Source organism: Amphiprion ocellaris, chromosome 14 (assembly GCF_022539595.1).
Source record: "Amphiprion ocellaris isolate individual 3 ecotype Okinawa chromosome 14, ASM2253959v1, whole genome shotgun sequence".
In the NCBI taxonomy this organism is placed as follows: Eukaryota; Metazoa; Chordata; class Actinopteri; family Pomacentridae; genus Amphiprion; species Amphiprion ocellaris.
The window spans coordinates 19,651,490-19,669,367 of record NC_072779.1 but is presented as its reverse complement, the minus strand read 5'-3'; the positions used below and the strand labels follow the sequence as shown (position 1 = coordinate 19,669,367).

At 41.3% G+C, this 17,878-nt stretch overlaps 1 protein-coding gene across 6 annotated transcripts in view; it reads right to left on the bottom strand.

The window, feature by feature from the left end:
* The window catches only part of abr (ABR activator of RhoGEF and GTPase), a 169,369-nt gene that overhangs the window by 17,689 nt on the left and 133,802 nt on the right, over positions 1-17,878 (bottom strand). Inside the window, exon 1 of one of the 6 annotated variants that reach the window (XM_023276344.3) lies at positions 1,398-1,919. The exons of the other annotated variants lie outside the window; for them this stretch is intronic. Within the exon in view, the coding sequence (XP_023132112.1) occupies positions 1,398-1,583 (186 nt within the window). The 5' untranslated portion in view covers positions 1,584-1,919. Of the gene's footprint in view, positions 1-1,397; positions 1,920-17,878 lie in introns of those variants that run through there. 6 annotated transcript variants of the gene reach the window in all.

Here is a 17,878-nt window from a genome sequence, read left to right as displayed (position 1 = left end):
AATTACTGACTCCTATAAAGCACATGTTGCTTAAACATTTAACATAATGAGATGCTTGTTGTTCATAAGTAACAAAACACTACAGAGAAACTGCCAATGTAAATGTCAAGGTTTGCTGAAAAATTTCAATTTGCAATGCAAATTGCATAAAATAAACACAATGTAAACGTGGCAGACATATGTTTCAGAGGCTATTTGGAATAATGTGACAGCTAATTAGTGGAAGAAAAGAAATATCTGCCTAAAATGCCAAAGGGGCATTAGATCAGCTCAGCCAGAGGATGATGTTACCTGAAATGAACAGCAGAGGGAGCTGCTCTGACAGTAAAACATCTCTGATTACCAACCACATCTAGTTGGAAATACAGTTTAGTCTTTAGGAGTAGATGTAAAGGAGAAATAAGAAGCTGGTAGATGTAGAACGTAAGAGGAATGAGACGACAGAGCAGAAAGTTATTATTTCATATTTAACAAAGTGGTTTAGTGATTTCCCGTCTTAATTATATCACTGTACAGTCCAGTATCCAGGGAAGGAATAAGCCTTCTCAAAACATTAACATCCTCCTCCATCACAGCACAGTGTGATTAATCCTCCATCACACTTCATTGTGATGAAGGATTGATCCTCAGTGCTTGATATTCAGAATATTAAATACATCTTCAATCTAAAATAGTAAAGGTTAGTAACAAATATTTACAGTATAAAATAAAACTGAAAAATAATGGATTTAAAATCCCATAATTGCAATTTCAAACAATGTAATTAGCACATCGCAAAAGCTGCAGTTTTGGACGTGTGTTCTACAGTGTATCTGATGCAGGGTTTAAACTGTTGTGTCAGTGGCTTTAAAAATTGATGCTTTCCTGTTTTGTGGCAGTCACGCTTTTGATGGAGTCTGATGTGGTAATAGTTCGCCTTTTAAATCTTCTACACGGTGAAAGTTGTTGCTTAGCTTTAAAAAATAAATCATTAGTCAAATCATAATCGGAATGCCAGTCAGAAAATTGCAATTAGATATTTTTTCCAAATTGTTCAGCTCTAGTTTAAATCTTATCAGATAGATAAGAGTTCAACATGGTTAATGGGAGAAGGATAAATGAACTTCATTACTTCAAGTAGCTGCAGGTCACAGTTTAGCCATCACGACCATCACTGTGTCCACCGCAGTCAATAGACCCATCAGATAAGAACAATAGTCAACTCTGCACTGAAAGAAAGACACCCGGGGAGAGAACGCACACATGGATAGAGAGCATAAAAGACAGGCGGAACAAACAGATGGAAGTGACACAGTGATAAATAGGAGAGAACAAATGCAAGGCAGAGCAGATAAAAGAGAGAAAATACAGCTTGTGTATGTATGTGTGTGACGTGTGTGCATGTGTCAGCCAGAGACCTTTTGTCTGAGCAGTTTGCTGCGGACTCGGCCCCATAGCTTGGCCCCGGTGTTGGAGTGTCTCTTCAGCACAGGGGTCTGTGGCTGGCTGGACAGATTGTGCTGGTTCTGGTCCACGCAGCAGTGCTGCTCCAGACGCTCACACACCGAGTTCAAGTTTACATCCGATACCAGGATCTCCGTCATCCCAAAGCCTCTGAATACCCCCTTCCACCAAAGCACAGGTGGCGGAAGTATGCCGCGTAAAACAAGGAGGAAGGGAGGACAGATCCCCACGTAACCTGAACTGATCACTGGACCAGGTGCAGGACAGAGTCACTCCAGGAATTCACCGGCACAAAAAAAAAAAAAACTTGGTCAGATATGCAGTTCAAAAAAGGGAAGAGTGATGAAACGCAGGAGAATGAGATGCTGCCATGGTCTCCCTGATAAGCCTGATAATAATTCCACGCTGGTGCGTCTCTCCGTGAGCTCATTCCACAGTCAGCTGCCAGCATCTCCTCACTGTGCAATCTGACTTCCACAACGGCAAACACAGATACAGAGCGCTAGAGCGAGAGAGAGAGGAGAGAGAGAGGGAGGGAGGGAGGGAGGGAGGAAGAGAGGGAGAGAGAGGGGGGAGTGAACGAGCTCCCGTTGTCACTGAGCGGCCCTGCTTCTCCAGATGTTGATGGACACACCTCCAAAGAGAGGAGGGAGCAATAAACAGTCAATGAGGAATGAGATGAGAGGGGGAGAGTGAAATAGAGGAAGGAGGGAGGGAGGACCGGCTAAATGCTGTACTGTGTTTTGTTCAGTGCTTTGACCCCTTGTCAACCTTTCCCAGAGCTGGTCAACACACTCAGGAAGCGAGTGGAGCCAGAAATGTGATAAAGAGGAAGAGAGAGATTGAAACTTTAACATGAACAGGTACTCTCAGAAAAATAATGTTTCTTTATCTTCTGGAGGCCATCATAAACAAATAAGAAGCTTCTTTAATAGGGAATGACTTTTCACATACTTTATGTGCATATTCAGGTAAGTCCTAAAGGTTCTTTCTTTGTATTTGAGTCATTTGGTGGCAGGTTTCTCTTATTATCATTATTTGATAACATTGAGATTATTTCCTCAATTATTTATTTAATTCTAAGAAAACCATGAGGAAAAAAACATAGTTTCCCAAATCCCAAGCTGCCATCTTGAAATATGTTCTGTCTGACCAACTGTCCAGAACCCAAGGGAAGACCCACAAATACTGCAAATTCTGACATTTACAGCTCATGTATGAAAGATGATAAATTAGTGTGCCTGTATCCATCAGATGCTTTAAGTGTTTCTTGATTTTGAGTTTGCATCCACAGCTTTGTGCGAATTTGTGCTTCTTTGAAGCTGACATTTTTGTTGCCTTACTCATTTGTAGCTGAAACAAGTACAAAAGAATGTGAATAAATGACCAGCAGCTTTGTTCAAGTGCTTGAGTTTTAATGTACATGAAATAATTTGCTCTAAAATGCTCAAGGAATGGAAAAATTAGTTAAGAGCCACATAAAAGTGGTTATTTATAGAACCAGGTGGATCCACATAGAACTATGTGGAAAATGGTTCCTATAAGAATCTATTTCTGTTAAACTTCTTGGAGCATCAATTATAGTGCTTAAAGGAACCATTTTTGATGGTTCTTCAGGGCATCTTTAGGGGTTCTTTAAAGATCTCTTTGCAGAAATTTGATGTTAAAAAAAATCTTCCTAAAAGGTTCTTCTATGCATCCAGTTTGTGTAACAAAATATAATACACATCTTCCCATCCTCTTAATCCTCAGTCTTTCTATGTGCCAGTTAGCATGTCTTCCTCTGTGAATGAGGTCTCGTCACTCTCACAGTTCTTCGATTTCCTCCATTTTCCTTCCACTCACAGTGAATGTGCATTTTCCACTACAATGCTTAACCCTTTTCACTACGCCTGTCTGCTGACATTGGAAAGTCACTCAAAGACATCCACGTGCACGCATGCACACCCTGGTGAGACACGCAGAGTGAATCACCATGTTTATTCAACAGGACAGCCGGAGCTGGCTGCTCTTAAGAGGCGTATTCCTCTGTATAATGGATCGATATGGGGCAGGGGAGTGTGTGTATGCCTGTCAAACTCCATCTCCATCCAACATGTCCCATTCCCATTTGAATTAGAGAGGAAAAAATATTCTTCTGTGGAAAGGTTACAGACATGAGGCTGCATTTTAAAGCCTCCAGACTGGTAAGACAGACTGTCTAGTGGTAGCTGTGATTCTCAGTCTGTTCCTACTGATAAGCAGACTGCTGCCTGCTGATTGTACAGTGATTCATAAAGGGACTTGGATAAGAAGAGAGAAGCCTGTTGCCCAGTTTTCTTGATCTATACTGAAATTGAGGAAAACAGCTGTGTGCGCTCGACTGGAAATTGAGATTCATATGATCTGAAACAAAGAAAAAAATCAATTTAAATCAAAAATAGAAATGACAGAAGAAACATTTAGATATCCCATATTCTCTGATAGTATAAAGAGTACAAAAGTCACTAAATTACTTAGTGTTCATCATCTAAAAGGTGATAAAATGGAAGAGATTAAATTCAGTGCTCGTTTTAAGTAACAACATCTTACAGTAACGATTAAGAGTCATCATGTCATCACAAGGCGCCTCAGATAACAGCAGACAGTATGATACCATGGTGTAAAGACATGTGGGTTAGTGTGTGTTCTGTGGTGACGATAAAACCGTCAGCAGATAGCAGCATGACGGCCTGCTTGTCTGACTTTGCGACCAAAAGTGTAGGAGTAGAGGGGGTGAGTATGGAGGAGACCTCAGCCAACCCTCGCCACAGAGTATTTTTAACTCTCAGGGGTCGTAACTATGAGACATACACACTCCATGCGTCACATCTCGGAAAGAATGTCTGGGAAAACCATGTTTTGAAAAGGGGAGAACAAAATAAACCCCACGGGAGAAAGGAGATATTTTTGGGTAAGATGAGAGAGAAAGAGAACACTGAAATAGATGGGCGTCATTTTTGTGTGTATGGTAACTCACATATAACGTATATATGAATATCTTTAGACATATTTGTTGAAAAAGCCTTCTGCTATCAGAGCATTCATCAAAGAGATTAGGCAGAAAAAAAATCATCATCAAGAATCCTTTCATGTGAAAGTCTGAAAGGAGCATTCCGGCAAGTTTAGTACTGGACTGTCCAAACTGAAGCAGCACAGGCCAAGATAATCTGATGTTTACTTCCTAGCATGAGTCAAGTTCCAAAAACAGTAGATTCTACATTTCACAACAAATCTGAATCCTTCATTACAGCCCCCACACCTGCAGTGTGTAACACTTTTAAGATTTCAAAATTTCAAGCCAAGAAAACTTATCAGACTTTGGAAAACCCCACCAAAGCTGTTCTCACAGGTTGGGTAGCTCTCCAAGTGACAAGTAAAGCAAATTTCCTAAGTAAAATCGGTGGAGTGCACCTTTAGTGATTTCGCTTGAGTCATCCATCCATCCATTATCTATACACCGCTTAATCCTCACTAGGGTCACGGGGGGCTGGAGTCTATCCCAGCTGACTTAAGGTGAAGGCAGGGGACACCCTGGACAGGTCGCCAGTATATTCACTTCAGTCCTGAATGAGTCAATTTATCATTCAGACAGTGATGACAAACAGTAAACAGCGATGACAAATTCCCATTGTGACTTAAAAGCCAAATATTAGGCCATCTGCTTCTTGTGTCCGACTGATTGTGATTTATGGGGATTTACATCCCAACTAAAGAGCAAAAATATCAATGCCCCCTTTCTTGGGGATACAATCTTTTTAGCCTTGTAAGGATACAACCACACTAATATGTTTTTATTCCATTTATAATGAAAGTCTGTTGAGACAAGCGCTGTACTTCCAGAAATAATCTTGTGTACTAAAAGGCCTTAAACCACATTTCAAATGACCAATCACATACTCTGGACATATTCTGTAGATGTAAACATGAGGTGGTTGCTTGTTTTTTTAGAAAATACGACAGAGAAAAAACGGCAATGGTATAAAGTAAGACCAGAGATTTCATTAACTGCATAGCAGCTGCTAGCAGAGACAACAAGGACAACAATGCCTGTACTTTGCTATCCACGTTGAATTAACCACTAGTAGTCAAGACTGAGGTCTCTGCTTTTTTTTTTTTTCAATAAACAGTCATGTGATAAGAGACTGGCAAATCAGAGAACAACACATAGAGAAAGTTCACACCAATTTAGAACGTGAACACTGTGTCTATATCACCATTTTAAAGAGTGTCTGTTTTTTGCCTGTACAAACTGTATATAAAAAATGGATGTAGCATCCAGGTGAAAAAATGAAGACAATGTTAAAGTGGCTTAAGCCTGCATTCTGTCTACTGACCAGCAGGGGGCACCTCCTCTGTTTGCAAAAATATCCATCTCATTGCATAGAAGTTTAGGAGAAAATGATCAGATTTTTTGCTTGATTTGATGTTTCAGTAACCATTTTCCTAATAAGTTTATGGTCTCAGTCCTGAGTTTCAAGTCTCCTTCAGCACAAAATCGTGTTTATTTTGTAAATTTTGGTCACATTTAGTTGAAAATGTTTTCGGCTATGGCTACAGTGCGATTGACAAGCAGTGTCAGCAGTGTTCCAAAAGTCTAGGTTTTAGGGGTCTTAATACTTTAAAGTAGTGTGGACTAATGCACTTAGGCTACTCATAAGTATGATATTATAAGTGTGTGTTGAGTGTTTTGCTGTTGTCCAATGTTTACACTTTGTTTTAGCATCAACTATCTTGCAATTGCCACTCAGAGGCTGCTGTTAAGCAAAAGTTAAGAGCCTCACTTTAAGCATGACACCAATATATACTTTCCAGTCATGTGTGCCCTAATTTTGCAGATCTTTGACTGCTGGCTTCCCTTTGAAGTGTCACGAAAGCCTGGAAGTCAAAAGACACCGACAGCAGTGCAGAGTAGCAGCAGGCGTCTATTTGACCAGTTCAACCAGAGTCCAATATTTCACAACCCATCAAATCAAGAAACTCACTGGAGTGAACAGACATGCACGTATGCACTCCTCCTGCAGAACACAAACACATAGTGTACATTCATATATCCAGAGCTGAACTCTCTTTAGTGTCTGACTCATAACTTATTTATAGCGTTAAAAACATGCCTACACAGTGTGCATGCAGACATGTTAACCCAGAATACTGCGGGATCACACAACTCCACACACATTAAAACTGCTCCAGCAGTTCTGCATACAGACAGCCACACTTTACCAAAACCCAAATACACCCCGTACATGACATTTAAATACAGAACAACAGGATATTAATGTACCAGGAAAATATTCGTCTGAATCTTGTTAAAAGCAAACAATTTGAGGTCCGTGGCTCTGTTGAGTGGGTGAGTTTTGCTGTAAGAAGAGGAAAATAATGGCCACTTATTTTCTAAAAAGGCCCTCGCACAGATAAAAACATACTGTAGAGATAAATTAACTGTCCGAGGCCTTTAGCTTGGGAGACATAGAAATGATAAAAAGATGCGAGAGGGGGAGGATGAGGGAGTCCAACGAGGAGATAAGATTTAGAGTTCTTGTGGGAATGGAAGACTAGAAATAAGAAACAAGAGTAACCTGTTAAAGTGTCAATCCTTGATATGTGTTCTTTGGTGCAATGTTTGGCATCGTTGTGGTGTTAGAGTGGCTTTTGGTCAGCAGTTAGCTTGTGTTCTTTTTTTAAATGTTAACTACATTCAATTTATGGTGGCTGATACTTTTGTCTTCTTTTGCACTGTCGGCCAAACCAACCACGCAAGTTTTTCTTGTGTTGTTACAAAGAACTTTTACTGTTGGAAATCTGCTGGCCAAAAGTCCAATAACTAACCTACTTGACAGATTATTTTAAAAGGCATTGTACATAAAAATTTAACTGAATTGAATGTCAGAGTTCTACATAAAACCACCTGACTACTACACGAAAAGGTGAGAAAGCAGATGGTTCCGTCCTGAGTGCCTAAGTTCTGACATCAGGGCCAGCCCTGGTTCTTAATTATAGATGGGCTGGGTGGCACAGCCCCTCGTAAAGCCGCTCCATACGACCAGACAAGAGGGGGGAAGGGAGTGTTGAAAAAGGTCCTCATTTCCAAACTCTCCCTGACAAGCAGAATGTTGATTCTGCGATTCTGCGGCCTCCACTACTGCAGGCTTCAGCACCGCTCTGCCAATCACAGACACCTTCAAGAGCCGCAGATAAATTAATGATCAATTTAAGGGCTACGCTGATCTGACATGAATATGGAGCAGGTCTGAATCCCTGCCTGCCTAATGAACATGGGATGGTTCTACTGTCTGTCTAGAGTTTTAGTGTGTTTACCATATAACAAGCTCCTGTGAATATTGTACAGCTGCTGCAAACATCTGCCTGTAGATGTTTTGTACCCGAGCTTCACGGTATTCTCCTTTGTATGAAGCAAAACTTGTGCATCGGTGTGATATTAAGTGGTACACAGTTACTTCTTTTCGCGTCACAAGCAACGTAGTGACAATTTGATTCCCAGGTCAAAGATGGAATAATTGGCAAAAACAAGACCTTGTGAACGACAACTCCAGATGTCTGAAAAGGAAGGTCCTGGGCTCTAATCCAGCTCCCAGCTGGAGCCTGACAGTGTTTGCTTTTTCTCTGCTGTCCTGCCTAGTTTCTACAAAATGGTTTATTCTATTGTTAAAGGAATATTTCTTTATTTGGGTAAATGTGCTTATTTGCCTCAAAACAGATGAGAAGATCTATACCACTGGGGGGGGGGGGTTTGGACGGAGCCAGGTCAGCAGTTTCCTCCTCCTTCCAGCTTTAATGATGAGTCAAGCTAATCAACTCATGGGCACAGCTTCTCAGTTAACTCACAGACAAGTGGAACCCTCCACCGCTGAACAATGAAGCTAATGCAGAAGTGCCAAAAACCGCCGTTTCTCAAATGGTCACTTAAGGCTGGTAGGTTACTGCTTGGAGGTTGTCGCTGTTTTCTGTAGTAAAGTGGGTTTTGAAAACGGTGACGGCAGATGGGTAGAAACAAGCTGCGTGAAATGCACAGCCAAAGGCAGGCTGATGAACGTAGCCTACATCTGATGAGTCACACTAATCTCCCATGTCAAATGCCCAACTTTACCGCAGAATTAACATGTCTACAGTCTAATACAAAAAATGTTTTGGTCTCTTTTGCTAATTTCCTAATTAATAACAACTGTACAGGTGGAGAATATTTATATAACTTATCCGATCTGCATTAAGGCTTAAAGAGAGAGGGGTTTGCATGGCCTACTTCAGCTGCTCTTCTTTGCACAGTTTAGGATTTTTGGTGTACTGCTAAGTTAGTGATGGCCAGACTCACCACACTCAGCTTCTACCCCCCTGTTTAAGGAAACCTGTGATTAGGGTTCGTCATTCTCTATACACAGTTTATGGCACAGACATGAAGGACAAAATCTTATCTAAAACCTCTGCAAAACTGTGAAGCAAATTTTGTAAAAATTTTACAGGTAGCAGAAATAATGGATCTTTCCAAGATACTGAACATTTTCTAACATATTTAAGGAAACCCAGTCTTTTACCATTTCTAGCAAAACCAAACAGGGCTTGCTGTTTGATTCAACCTGCACACACAGGAGCAGGACACAGGAACCTTCTGTTCATGTGTAGTTTCAGCTGAGGTATTCGTGCAACTGAACATGTCAGTGCACATTCATATATTCTATAAGGTTCCTACTGTTAATTCCTGAAGCAGCTAACAGTGGAACAGAGGTGATCGTTTGAGGCTTGGGGATTGAAAAATGATGAAACCAAAAAGAAAGGCGAAGCGGCTTCGGGCTTATTTGACTTACTCTTCAAAAATGACAAAATGCACGTTTATCATGTGCATCTCTCTGAGGCCAGTGATTTCCCGACATTATAGGCTGGCTGACAGTGATAGCTGGAAACTGCGCTGTGAGCGGATAATTCAATCAGGTTAAATTTGGTGGGTCTCCATAAGAATGTTTACGGGGTGACCCGCTCCTCCTCTTTGATCTTTCCTGCTGCCTTCACTGGAGCTTAGGCAGGAGGAAGGAGAAATGGAGTAAAAAAAGAGGTGTTTGTGTGTGTGAGGGGGGCTTTCGAGGGAGGGTCCTTCAGGGTACAGCGAGAGTGCTAAGATGGGAGTGCAGAGGCGGGAGGGGGTTTGGCAGAGTGGGAAATCACAGCCTTAGGGTGCTCTACAGATTATTCCTGCTTCTCTTTCATCTGAGCCATTGGGGGGCATCCTCCTCTGATTAACCGCTCCATCACTTATTAAGCACTTTGGAACAAAAGTAGGGAAGGATCGTGAGGAGAGAAGAAAAAAAAAAGAGCGAGGGGAAGGTTTCATTAGCATGTAGCTCGAGTCTGTTGTGTGTTGTTGGGTGTGGTTGGGATGAAGAGAGGGAGAGAGTGTGTGCTGTTTCAGAGACACAGAGTAAGGGGAAAAATTGAGTAGGCGAAAAAATGTGAATACACTGAGATTTTTCAAGCTACTGCCAGGTAAATCTGTCCAAAAATCAACAGAAACCCTTTGTATAACTGCTGATTTTCTCATTGAAGAATATTCTGGAGTCTGATCAGTAAATCTGGATGCAGGTAAGGACAGAGAGAGCCAGAGAGATAAACCGAGGGAGAGGAAACAAAGAGGTTGAGAAACAGAGTGATGCAAGAGCAAATGCTGAAGCAGTAACTCTGCAGGTTCTGCATGACAAACCTCCATCCCAACAATGAGGTCACACTGTGTACACATGGTGTTCTCCATGTATCACAACCATAATGATTTACTGTATGCACATCCACTGAATTTGTTGGAACTGCTAATTGGTGTAGTTATAGCTCCACTCTGTTTATTCTGATGGCTGTGGTCATAAGTCTTAATTATGATTTGATTGTGATTGAGGTCACTATGGTGAGTTCCCACAGAGATACGACAACACAGCCGATGTTGTGTTTTCATTTAACCTGATCTCATTACTCAGTAGACGCCAAGAGTGTAAGCTACAGCTTTTGCAATCAAGTCTGTCTCTCTTTGTGGTTCAGTTACTGCTGGAAAAAAAATGATAAAAGGCACAGCATAGGATGCAGAATCAACACCATAACTCAACTGTGCTGCTCCTTTGCTTCGTGTGTTTGTTCACCAAACAACAGAAATCATTTTGCAAACAACAGGGCCTCCATGGTGGAGATAATTACAGCAAAACAACACTGTGAACTTCCTTTAATTACATCTGATCCAACCATCCCTGGCACACATTACTGCATACAAACTGAGATGTGTCAAAACTTGAGTTTGCTTTAAATAAACACCCTTGACGCAAAATAAAGTTAAAGCTGCACAAGGCAAATTTGCATTTTTGAAACCCAGAGTGGTGGTGCAAAATAACTTTTTGGAATTTTTTGGCAGTTTAGACTTCATAAAGTACCATAACATTAAGAGATAACGTAATCCTGAGTGTCTGGATCTCATTTTTTCTTAGTGGGAAATAAGGAGGACACTGTGATAAGAAATCTTTCCAAAGCAGGTTTAAGTATCATTGCGGTGTTCAGGTTTTTCTGGATGGAGCTCACTCAACTTGCTGTATTTTCCTTAAGATTTCATTATTCGTGTGCACAGACAAGATTTCCAGTTGCTGTCATACCTGGCATTACTTTAATCTGTGTAAATAGGGCAAAGCTAAGACGTAACTCTCAGAAGTAAGTGGGGGATGACACACTCTTCTCTGTGTAATCAGCAACTTTTCCAGATGCAGGCTGGAGTTGGCTGTGATTTCTTCTGCCCTTTGGTGCGATATGGATGTGAACCCACCATGCTCGAGTTGTGATCTTCGTGTTGTGATCTCTGCTCGACTGTGACAAGGTTGTGTTACATCTGAACAGTGTGACCCAGTTCCAGTGATGAAGAGAGTGCAGCCTCACAGGACGAAGCTGCTGCTGACCTGCTTGAATAATTCACTCCTAAGTGTATAACCACGGCTGACTGGACGCAGCCACCTGGAAGATCAAACCAAGAGGGAGGAGGGTGGCGGGACTAACAGAAAGGAGGTGATCTTGAACGATATGAGATGAGAGAGTATTACGCAACCGAGGTTTATAGTAAAAAGAGAAAGCAGTTTGAAAGCATTATCGCCTAAATGTTTCAGGAAGAAGGTGGATTGGAAAATGCTTTAAACAAGTGATTCAATTGGCCGTTGTGTTCTGTGTTCAAACTAGTTTTCTAAAATGTCCGATCAATAATGAAGAGGAGGCACGGTTTGATGCTCAACAAAGAGCAGTCAGGTCAGCTCAAGCTGTTTTTATTCTCATGACCAAACAAAACACCCACATCCTTAACTAACCAGTGCTTCCATGTGCAAACACATATCAGCTGTCTGCTGATGCAACATTACTACACCATGAATTTTTCAAAACATCTCACAGCATCACTGTTTTTCTGTCTGCTAAGCCCTTGATTAGTCTGAAACCTGTCACACTTTCTTTGCAGCACAACACATATGACATAGTTAAAGGTGCAATATGCAAGATTTTGAACATAAATGTAGCATTATTATGGCAGCAAACAACTGTCTGCTATGTAAAGGTATATGGGAGTAAAGACATGTGTAGCAGAGAGTGAAGTCACATTCTCTTGGTGTGTTGTGTCATCTGAGATTCTCTGTTCAATGTTTGTGCAGCCAGTTCTGCCATGTGTGCATGTTACAGGATGTTGGTGCATGTGAATCCCTCTCTTTGAAACGGTTGGCCCTCCCGGTTTTTAGAAACAAGCCAAGATTGACCTCCTACACTGGAGTAAAGAAGCACAAGTAGAGTCCAGAGTGTTTAGCTGGTCCCCTAAAAAAACACAAAAAAATTTAGAGAAAAAGTATTTTATTCATGTTTTTTTAATCTAATTTATGTCCACTTGCTTCATTTCAGCTGAGGCTGAACATCTCTACTGTTGTTTTGAGGCTTTCTTACACTTCTCTTTTTCTGCTCGTGTCTGCTCTGATTCCTTCTTTGTGTGTCTGTTTCCAAACATGGGTCTGCTCCATTCTGTCCACAGGTTTTACAAAGCATTTCACAATACTAGTCTGGGTGGATAGTTGTGGTTGTATTATTTTTTGTTGGTCGTCTTAAACACAACCTTCCTGGCTGTTAAAGAAAGTGAAACTGAAAAGTTGCATACAAGTTGCATACAAAACCCGTAAAGTAATACCCACATCATTTTTTTAAAACAATTCCTTATTGATCATGTGGAAGCAGACAAAAGAAGGCCTCTAATTATTGTTATTCTGCTATAAAAACATCTATCCTCCCCCTTTTCTATCACCATAACCAGGAGAAAAAAGAGCCTTAAAAATAATTTTGTGGTCAAAACCTTATTATTGTGTTAAGAAGCCATCAACTTGTGAGTGGAAAATCAATTAGTCAATCAATGGGGAATCTAGGAGCTTCAGCTCTCAGCAAATATCCTTGTGATTGGATTGTTATGATGACCAGTTTCTGTGTAACAGTGTTAGCAGGCTAGGTTCAGAAAACCCCCTCAGGCTTATAAACACTGTCTCTCTGATGTACCATACTACTCTCTCTCTGTGAGTCTTTCCTTTTCCTTTCACTCTGCTGTGATCCTCAGTCTTCATTCTCTTTCTCCTTTCAAATCAAAGGTAAAGAAGACAAATTAGAAACTAAACAGGAGTGTTGTCCTGTTTTCCATAATCGATACCAAGCTGCCAGTGGAAGGATTAGTGAGGATGGATCACGGTGGCTTCTATTTAACCAGAGCTGATCTGCCTCCTTCATACTGGCTGAGTGAAACATCATTAGGTTATACTGGAGTGAGAGAAGATACAAGTAGGCAGGGATGCAATCAACCCAAACAACTCCTCCACAGCTCTTGGAACACACACATACAGTACACTTCCCTCTCTCCGCTATTATACAACACACATTACATAATTCAAACAATTTGTGACTCTGTGAAATAGACTTCGAGGTGCCCTCCCTCATACACACCCACTCAGCTCTTTGAAAGCAGTACTAGTGGAGGGAACAGGTACACACTCGAGCCGGCGCCCCCGCCGGATCAACACATTTTATGATTCTGCCATGGACATTTTTTTCAAAGATTGCTCAGATGAATTCAGCTCGACACGCTGGTTATGCAACAGGCTGCTTCAAGCGAAGCAATGCAGAGAGAGGACTCATCATCTGAGAAACACTAAGAAATAGCAGAGATGTTCTCCACCATTATTTAAACTGGTACATTTCAGTGGATAACTTCTACATACATTTTCACACTGTGCCTCATTCCAGTTTTCTACAGTAACACAGAGAAATGTTTTAGAGAATGTGTGAATTACTGACTGTGTAGAAACATTTTGTTTATGTGAGAAAAAGACAGGATCAAGTTGAAATGTTTTGATCCCTGACATGGTACATGTGGTGTCAGCTGGCTTTGCAACAGTAATGACCTAATCTTTTATACAGCTGACAAGTTCAAAATATCCTCACTGGGAGTCTTGCAGGGACTTCAGAAACACTTTCGCCACATGAAAACAATTACATCATCATTAACGTAATTTGTGGTGGCAAAAAGGGCCCGAAAACCGAGGTCTCAGGTCATGAAGCCCATATACAGAACTTTGTTATTAAGACTAAGAAAGGGTTAAACACAACGTCTAAGCACCTTATATCCATTACTATAATACGGTTACATCATTTTAGCTCATTAGAGAGTCTGCATACCCGCCAAGTGAGAAGGTAAACACCTGTCGGAGTTGCCAGCTGTCAGCCTGGCTGCATATTTGTACAGTCAGAACTTGAAAAAAAAAAAAACAACAACAAATTATTAGCTAAAGCATGACTGTAAACTATAAAACACAACAATACCACAACACATGATTGAATAAAGCCTCAGTTTTAGACAACATATTTTCAAGAGCGGGTGGGGTGTTTGATGTGTATCAATAAAAAAAAATTATTTGATAAGAGTTTCTGCAATTTGTGCACCGGCAGTACAGTTCCTTCACATTCTAACCAGGAAACAGGCGGTCTCCCTCCCTCGCCTTGGGACAGGAAGTCATAAAGCAGGATCAAACGCTTGGCACTGCACACAGTCCCGCCATATGAACGCCATAATGTCAGGGGAGATCGTAGACTCAACAACAACTCAAAGCCTTTGCAATAACCAAAGTTATGAAAGCTTGATCCGTCAGGTAGCTGGGAGCTTGCAGCATGCAGAATCTGTACATGAAGCTAAAACTCCATTAACGATCAGTCAGAAGTCATCTTGGTAGTACACTACCTAACTGCCTGGATTCCTGTGCATTTACACAAAAAACAAGGAGAAGCCTCTGATAATTGGAGTGGAAGGAATATGAAAAGGTCATCAGAACTCGGTGAGATGTGAAGAGAGAGAAAACACATAAAAGCACAAAGGTTACGTTGCACCATGACCTGAAACTACTGAGTTGAACACCTTATAAACAAAAGCCTTCAAATTCCATATAGTGTTTACTGGATTCAGCACTTTAGCTCAGTATTTAACCAGTAACCAGGGTTTTAGCCTGAGCTAACACAGGCTAAAACCCTCTAAATCTGACTTTTCTTCTGCACCATAATCAGTTGTCAAGCTCTTACTAATTGCAGCTATTTATTTTCCTCTGACCCACTGCAGCACTATGTTCCACTATAAATCATGATTTCATAAACTACATCTTCACCATTGTGCATCAGTCGTGCTCACATTAGGGTGAAAGGTCAAAGTCTAGATATGGCTACAGGCTAAAAGCTCGATTTTCGGGGCCTTGCACTCACTTTAAATCTCCCTAGAAGCATGGGAAGAATACTATTTATAAGCGTACTTTCCTCAGCCAGCAGATTTCATGTCCACTCATTTTTCTCTCTGTCTTGCAGGCAAGTTTAGTATGTGTGTCTGTGGCTGGCGGCTTATGAACACGGCTAGATCACGACAACAGCCGAACAGATGCCTCTGCAATGCTTTAGCATGCAAAATCTGCACAGAGTAACCCAAAAATCACAGCTGCAGTACCTCAAGCTACTGATTAAGAGTCAGCTACTGTTTCATTCTCACATGGTGCGGAGGAAACACAAGCTGAACAATATGCATCAACCAGAGATTTGTGAAAATGTCTAACTCGGTAAACTTACATTCTTTTAAATCTAATTTGCCTTGTAGAAATGGGTGCAGCTAGCAGAATGTGCAAATAATGTGCAAGTAGCAGAAGCACTGTATACCTTCACCTACACATTCCTGTTTTTACCCACTGACAGTCTTAGTGTGGGGGCTACTGAGGCTTTAGGGTTCAGGCAGAGTGTATAAAGGCAGATCTGATGGCTTACTGAAGCATACACACAGATATGTAGGCACTTCAACAAAGACAGGGGGGCTCAAGGACAAGGAGCTTAAGAATGAGGACAGACACACATGCACACCCTCAGCTCTTGGTGGACAGCAGGGGCGAGGCTCAGCTTTCAAAAATTACTGGAATTTTCAGCAGGGATGTGAACGAACAATAAAAAGGAAACTTGAGTGGAAAGTACAGACAGATCGTATTAAAATGTCTTGTGACCATGATGGTCAAGCCATTAGCTGTTTTTCGCCTGTTTCTTCCATCTTGTTGGGTAAAGCCATCTCACTTTGTTAAAATATCATTAAACCTGAACTGCTCCTGCTGATCCATAATCAATGGATCACAGATGTTGTGTAGTGGTGTAATGGGCTGCAGTTGATCTATGATCAGTATAAACCCCCACTCACGTTTGACACAAATGTGCACCAAGGACGAACTGCAAAGCGCAACAGGCATACTGTGAAAAACATTTTCACTGCTGTCATTACTTTTACTAGAAGGGCACGTAGCCAACGCCTTATCTCACAGTTAGAGAGAGAAAGTGATCTGAAATTTAACCGAAAATGCTACATTTCTCCATTAAATTCCATCAATGTTGGCCTGCTGTTTTTTGCACAGTGCTTCTGACAGACAAACAAACAGACAGAGCTGTGCACAAACAGAGCATGTTAAAAGAAGTTAACTGTAATTTTCATGGAGTATTTGGGTGAGTTTCAATACCCATACCCCCATACTGTGTAGTATGCCCTAGTAAATAGCATGCCAAATGTGCTATAGCAAAAATGCCAGGAAGTCCTACTACATTCGGTCTCAATCTGCAGTATATAAGCCAGCATGCCTTTCTGGCCACTCTGATCCACAATCCTGTGTGCAAAAGAAAATTCATCACATACATTACAGTGTCTCACTTGAACAATAAGCATGAACCGCTGAGAGCACAGAGACGAGTGATTTCCCTTCTTTTGCTGATATAAAAATGATCCGATCCATGACTCAAAGATCCAGTAAGTGAGGCTTGCAATCCGTTGCAATGTTTTATATAGCGTCAGCTTCTACTGAGGTTGTAGAATGGAAAACCAGGATGTCAGAAACCCCTCTGACACACTATACTACCTGACAGATTCTTCAGGACACTTCTGGGGAAACGGTTATTGAAATACTGCACAGCAGTTAGGATGCAGTGGAGAAGTGTGGTAAACAGGGAGATCATTCTGCAACAAAAGTACCCACTGGGCCTTTTTAGGTGTGCTTAACAAGGATGCCAACTTTACATTTTCTGCTTGACAGAGGATGCTGATCTCTGACATTCCTGTAGAAAGGACAGGTATGTAAAACCTCTGAAGAAAGCACTAAATTAAATTTACCTACGAAGTTTAGGAGTCCAATTTCTTCAACAGTCAGCAAAGCTCAGTTGTGTCTACTTGAGACACTACTCTGGACAAAAACCAATTCAATATAAGACAAGAAAGCATTCTGCCAATATTTATAATTCCACTTATGTCGGCTGCAGACCACTGCTCCACTATATCTCCAGACTTCCCCAGTGAGCATCAACCATCCTGCATAATGAAGTGCAGAACCACAGTGGGCAAATACTTTCCCAATCTGAGACCCCAGCTCTGGCCATGTGGAAAGCATTGAAGTTCCTACACAATCATTATGTCTAAACAAACAACTGACGAGAGCATTGTAACTAAGTGGCATTTGAGTAAACGCTACAGTTTCATGACTGTCCAACCCGATCACCAGCTTCCCTGAGGTGGTGTGGGGTTCAAAAAGCAGCCCAGAGCAATGTCAGCCACGGATGGATATCAATCACAGCTTACCACTGCAGGAACAGCTTTAGTCCCCTAACTGAATACTTGAAAGCCAGAACAGGCTCTCCAAGCTGGGACACAGTGTGTTGCTGAGGCTCATTTACTTTAATATTGGCCGGAAGGCTGCCAACAACAACAAGAGGAAACGGGAGAAAGTATTGAGCTCTCGCTGGGGTTTTGAGGATGAAAAAAAAAAAAGACAGTTGCATCTGGTGGTCAGAGACTTGGTTCTGCCAGTGATGTGAAATCTGATTAGGA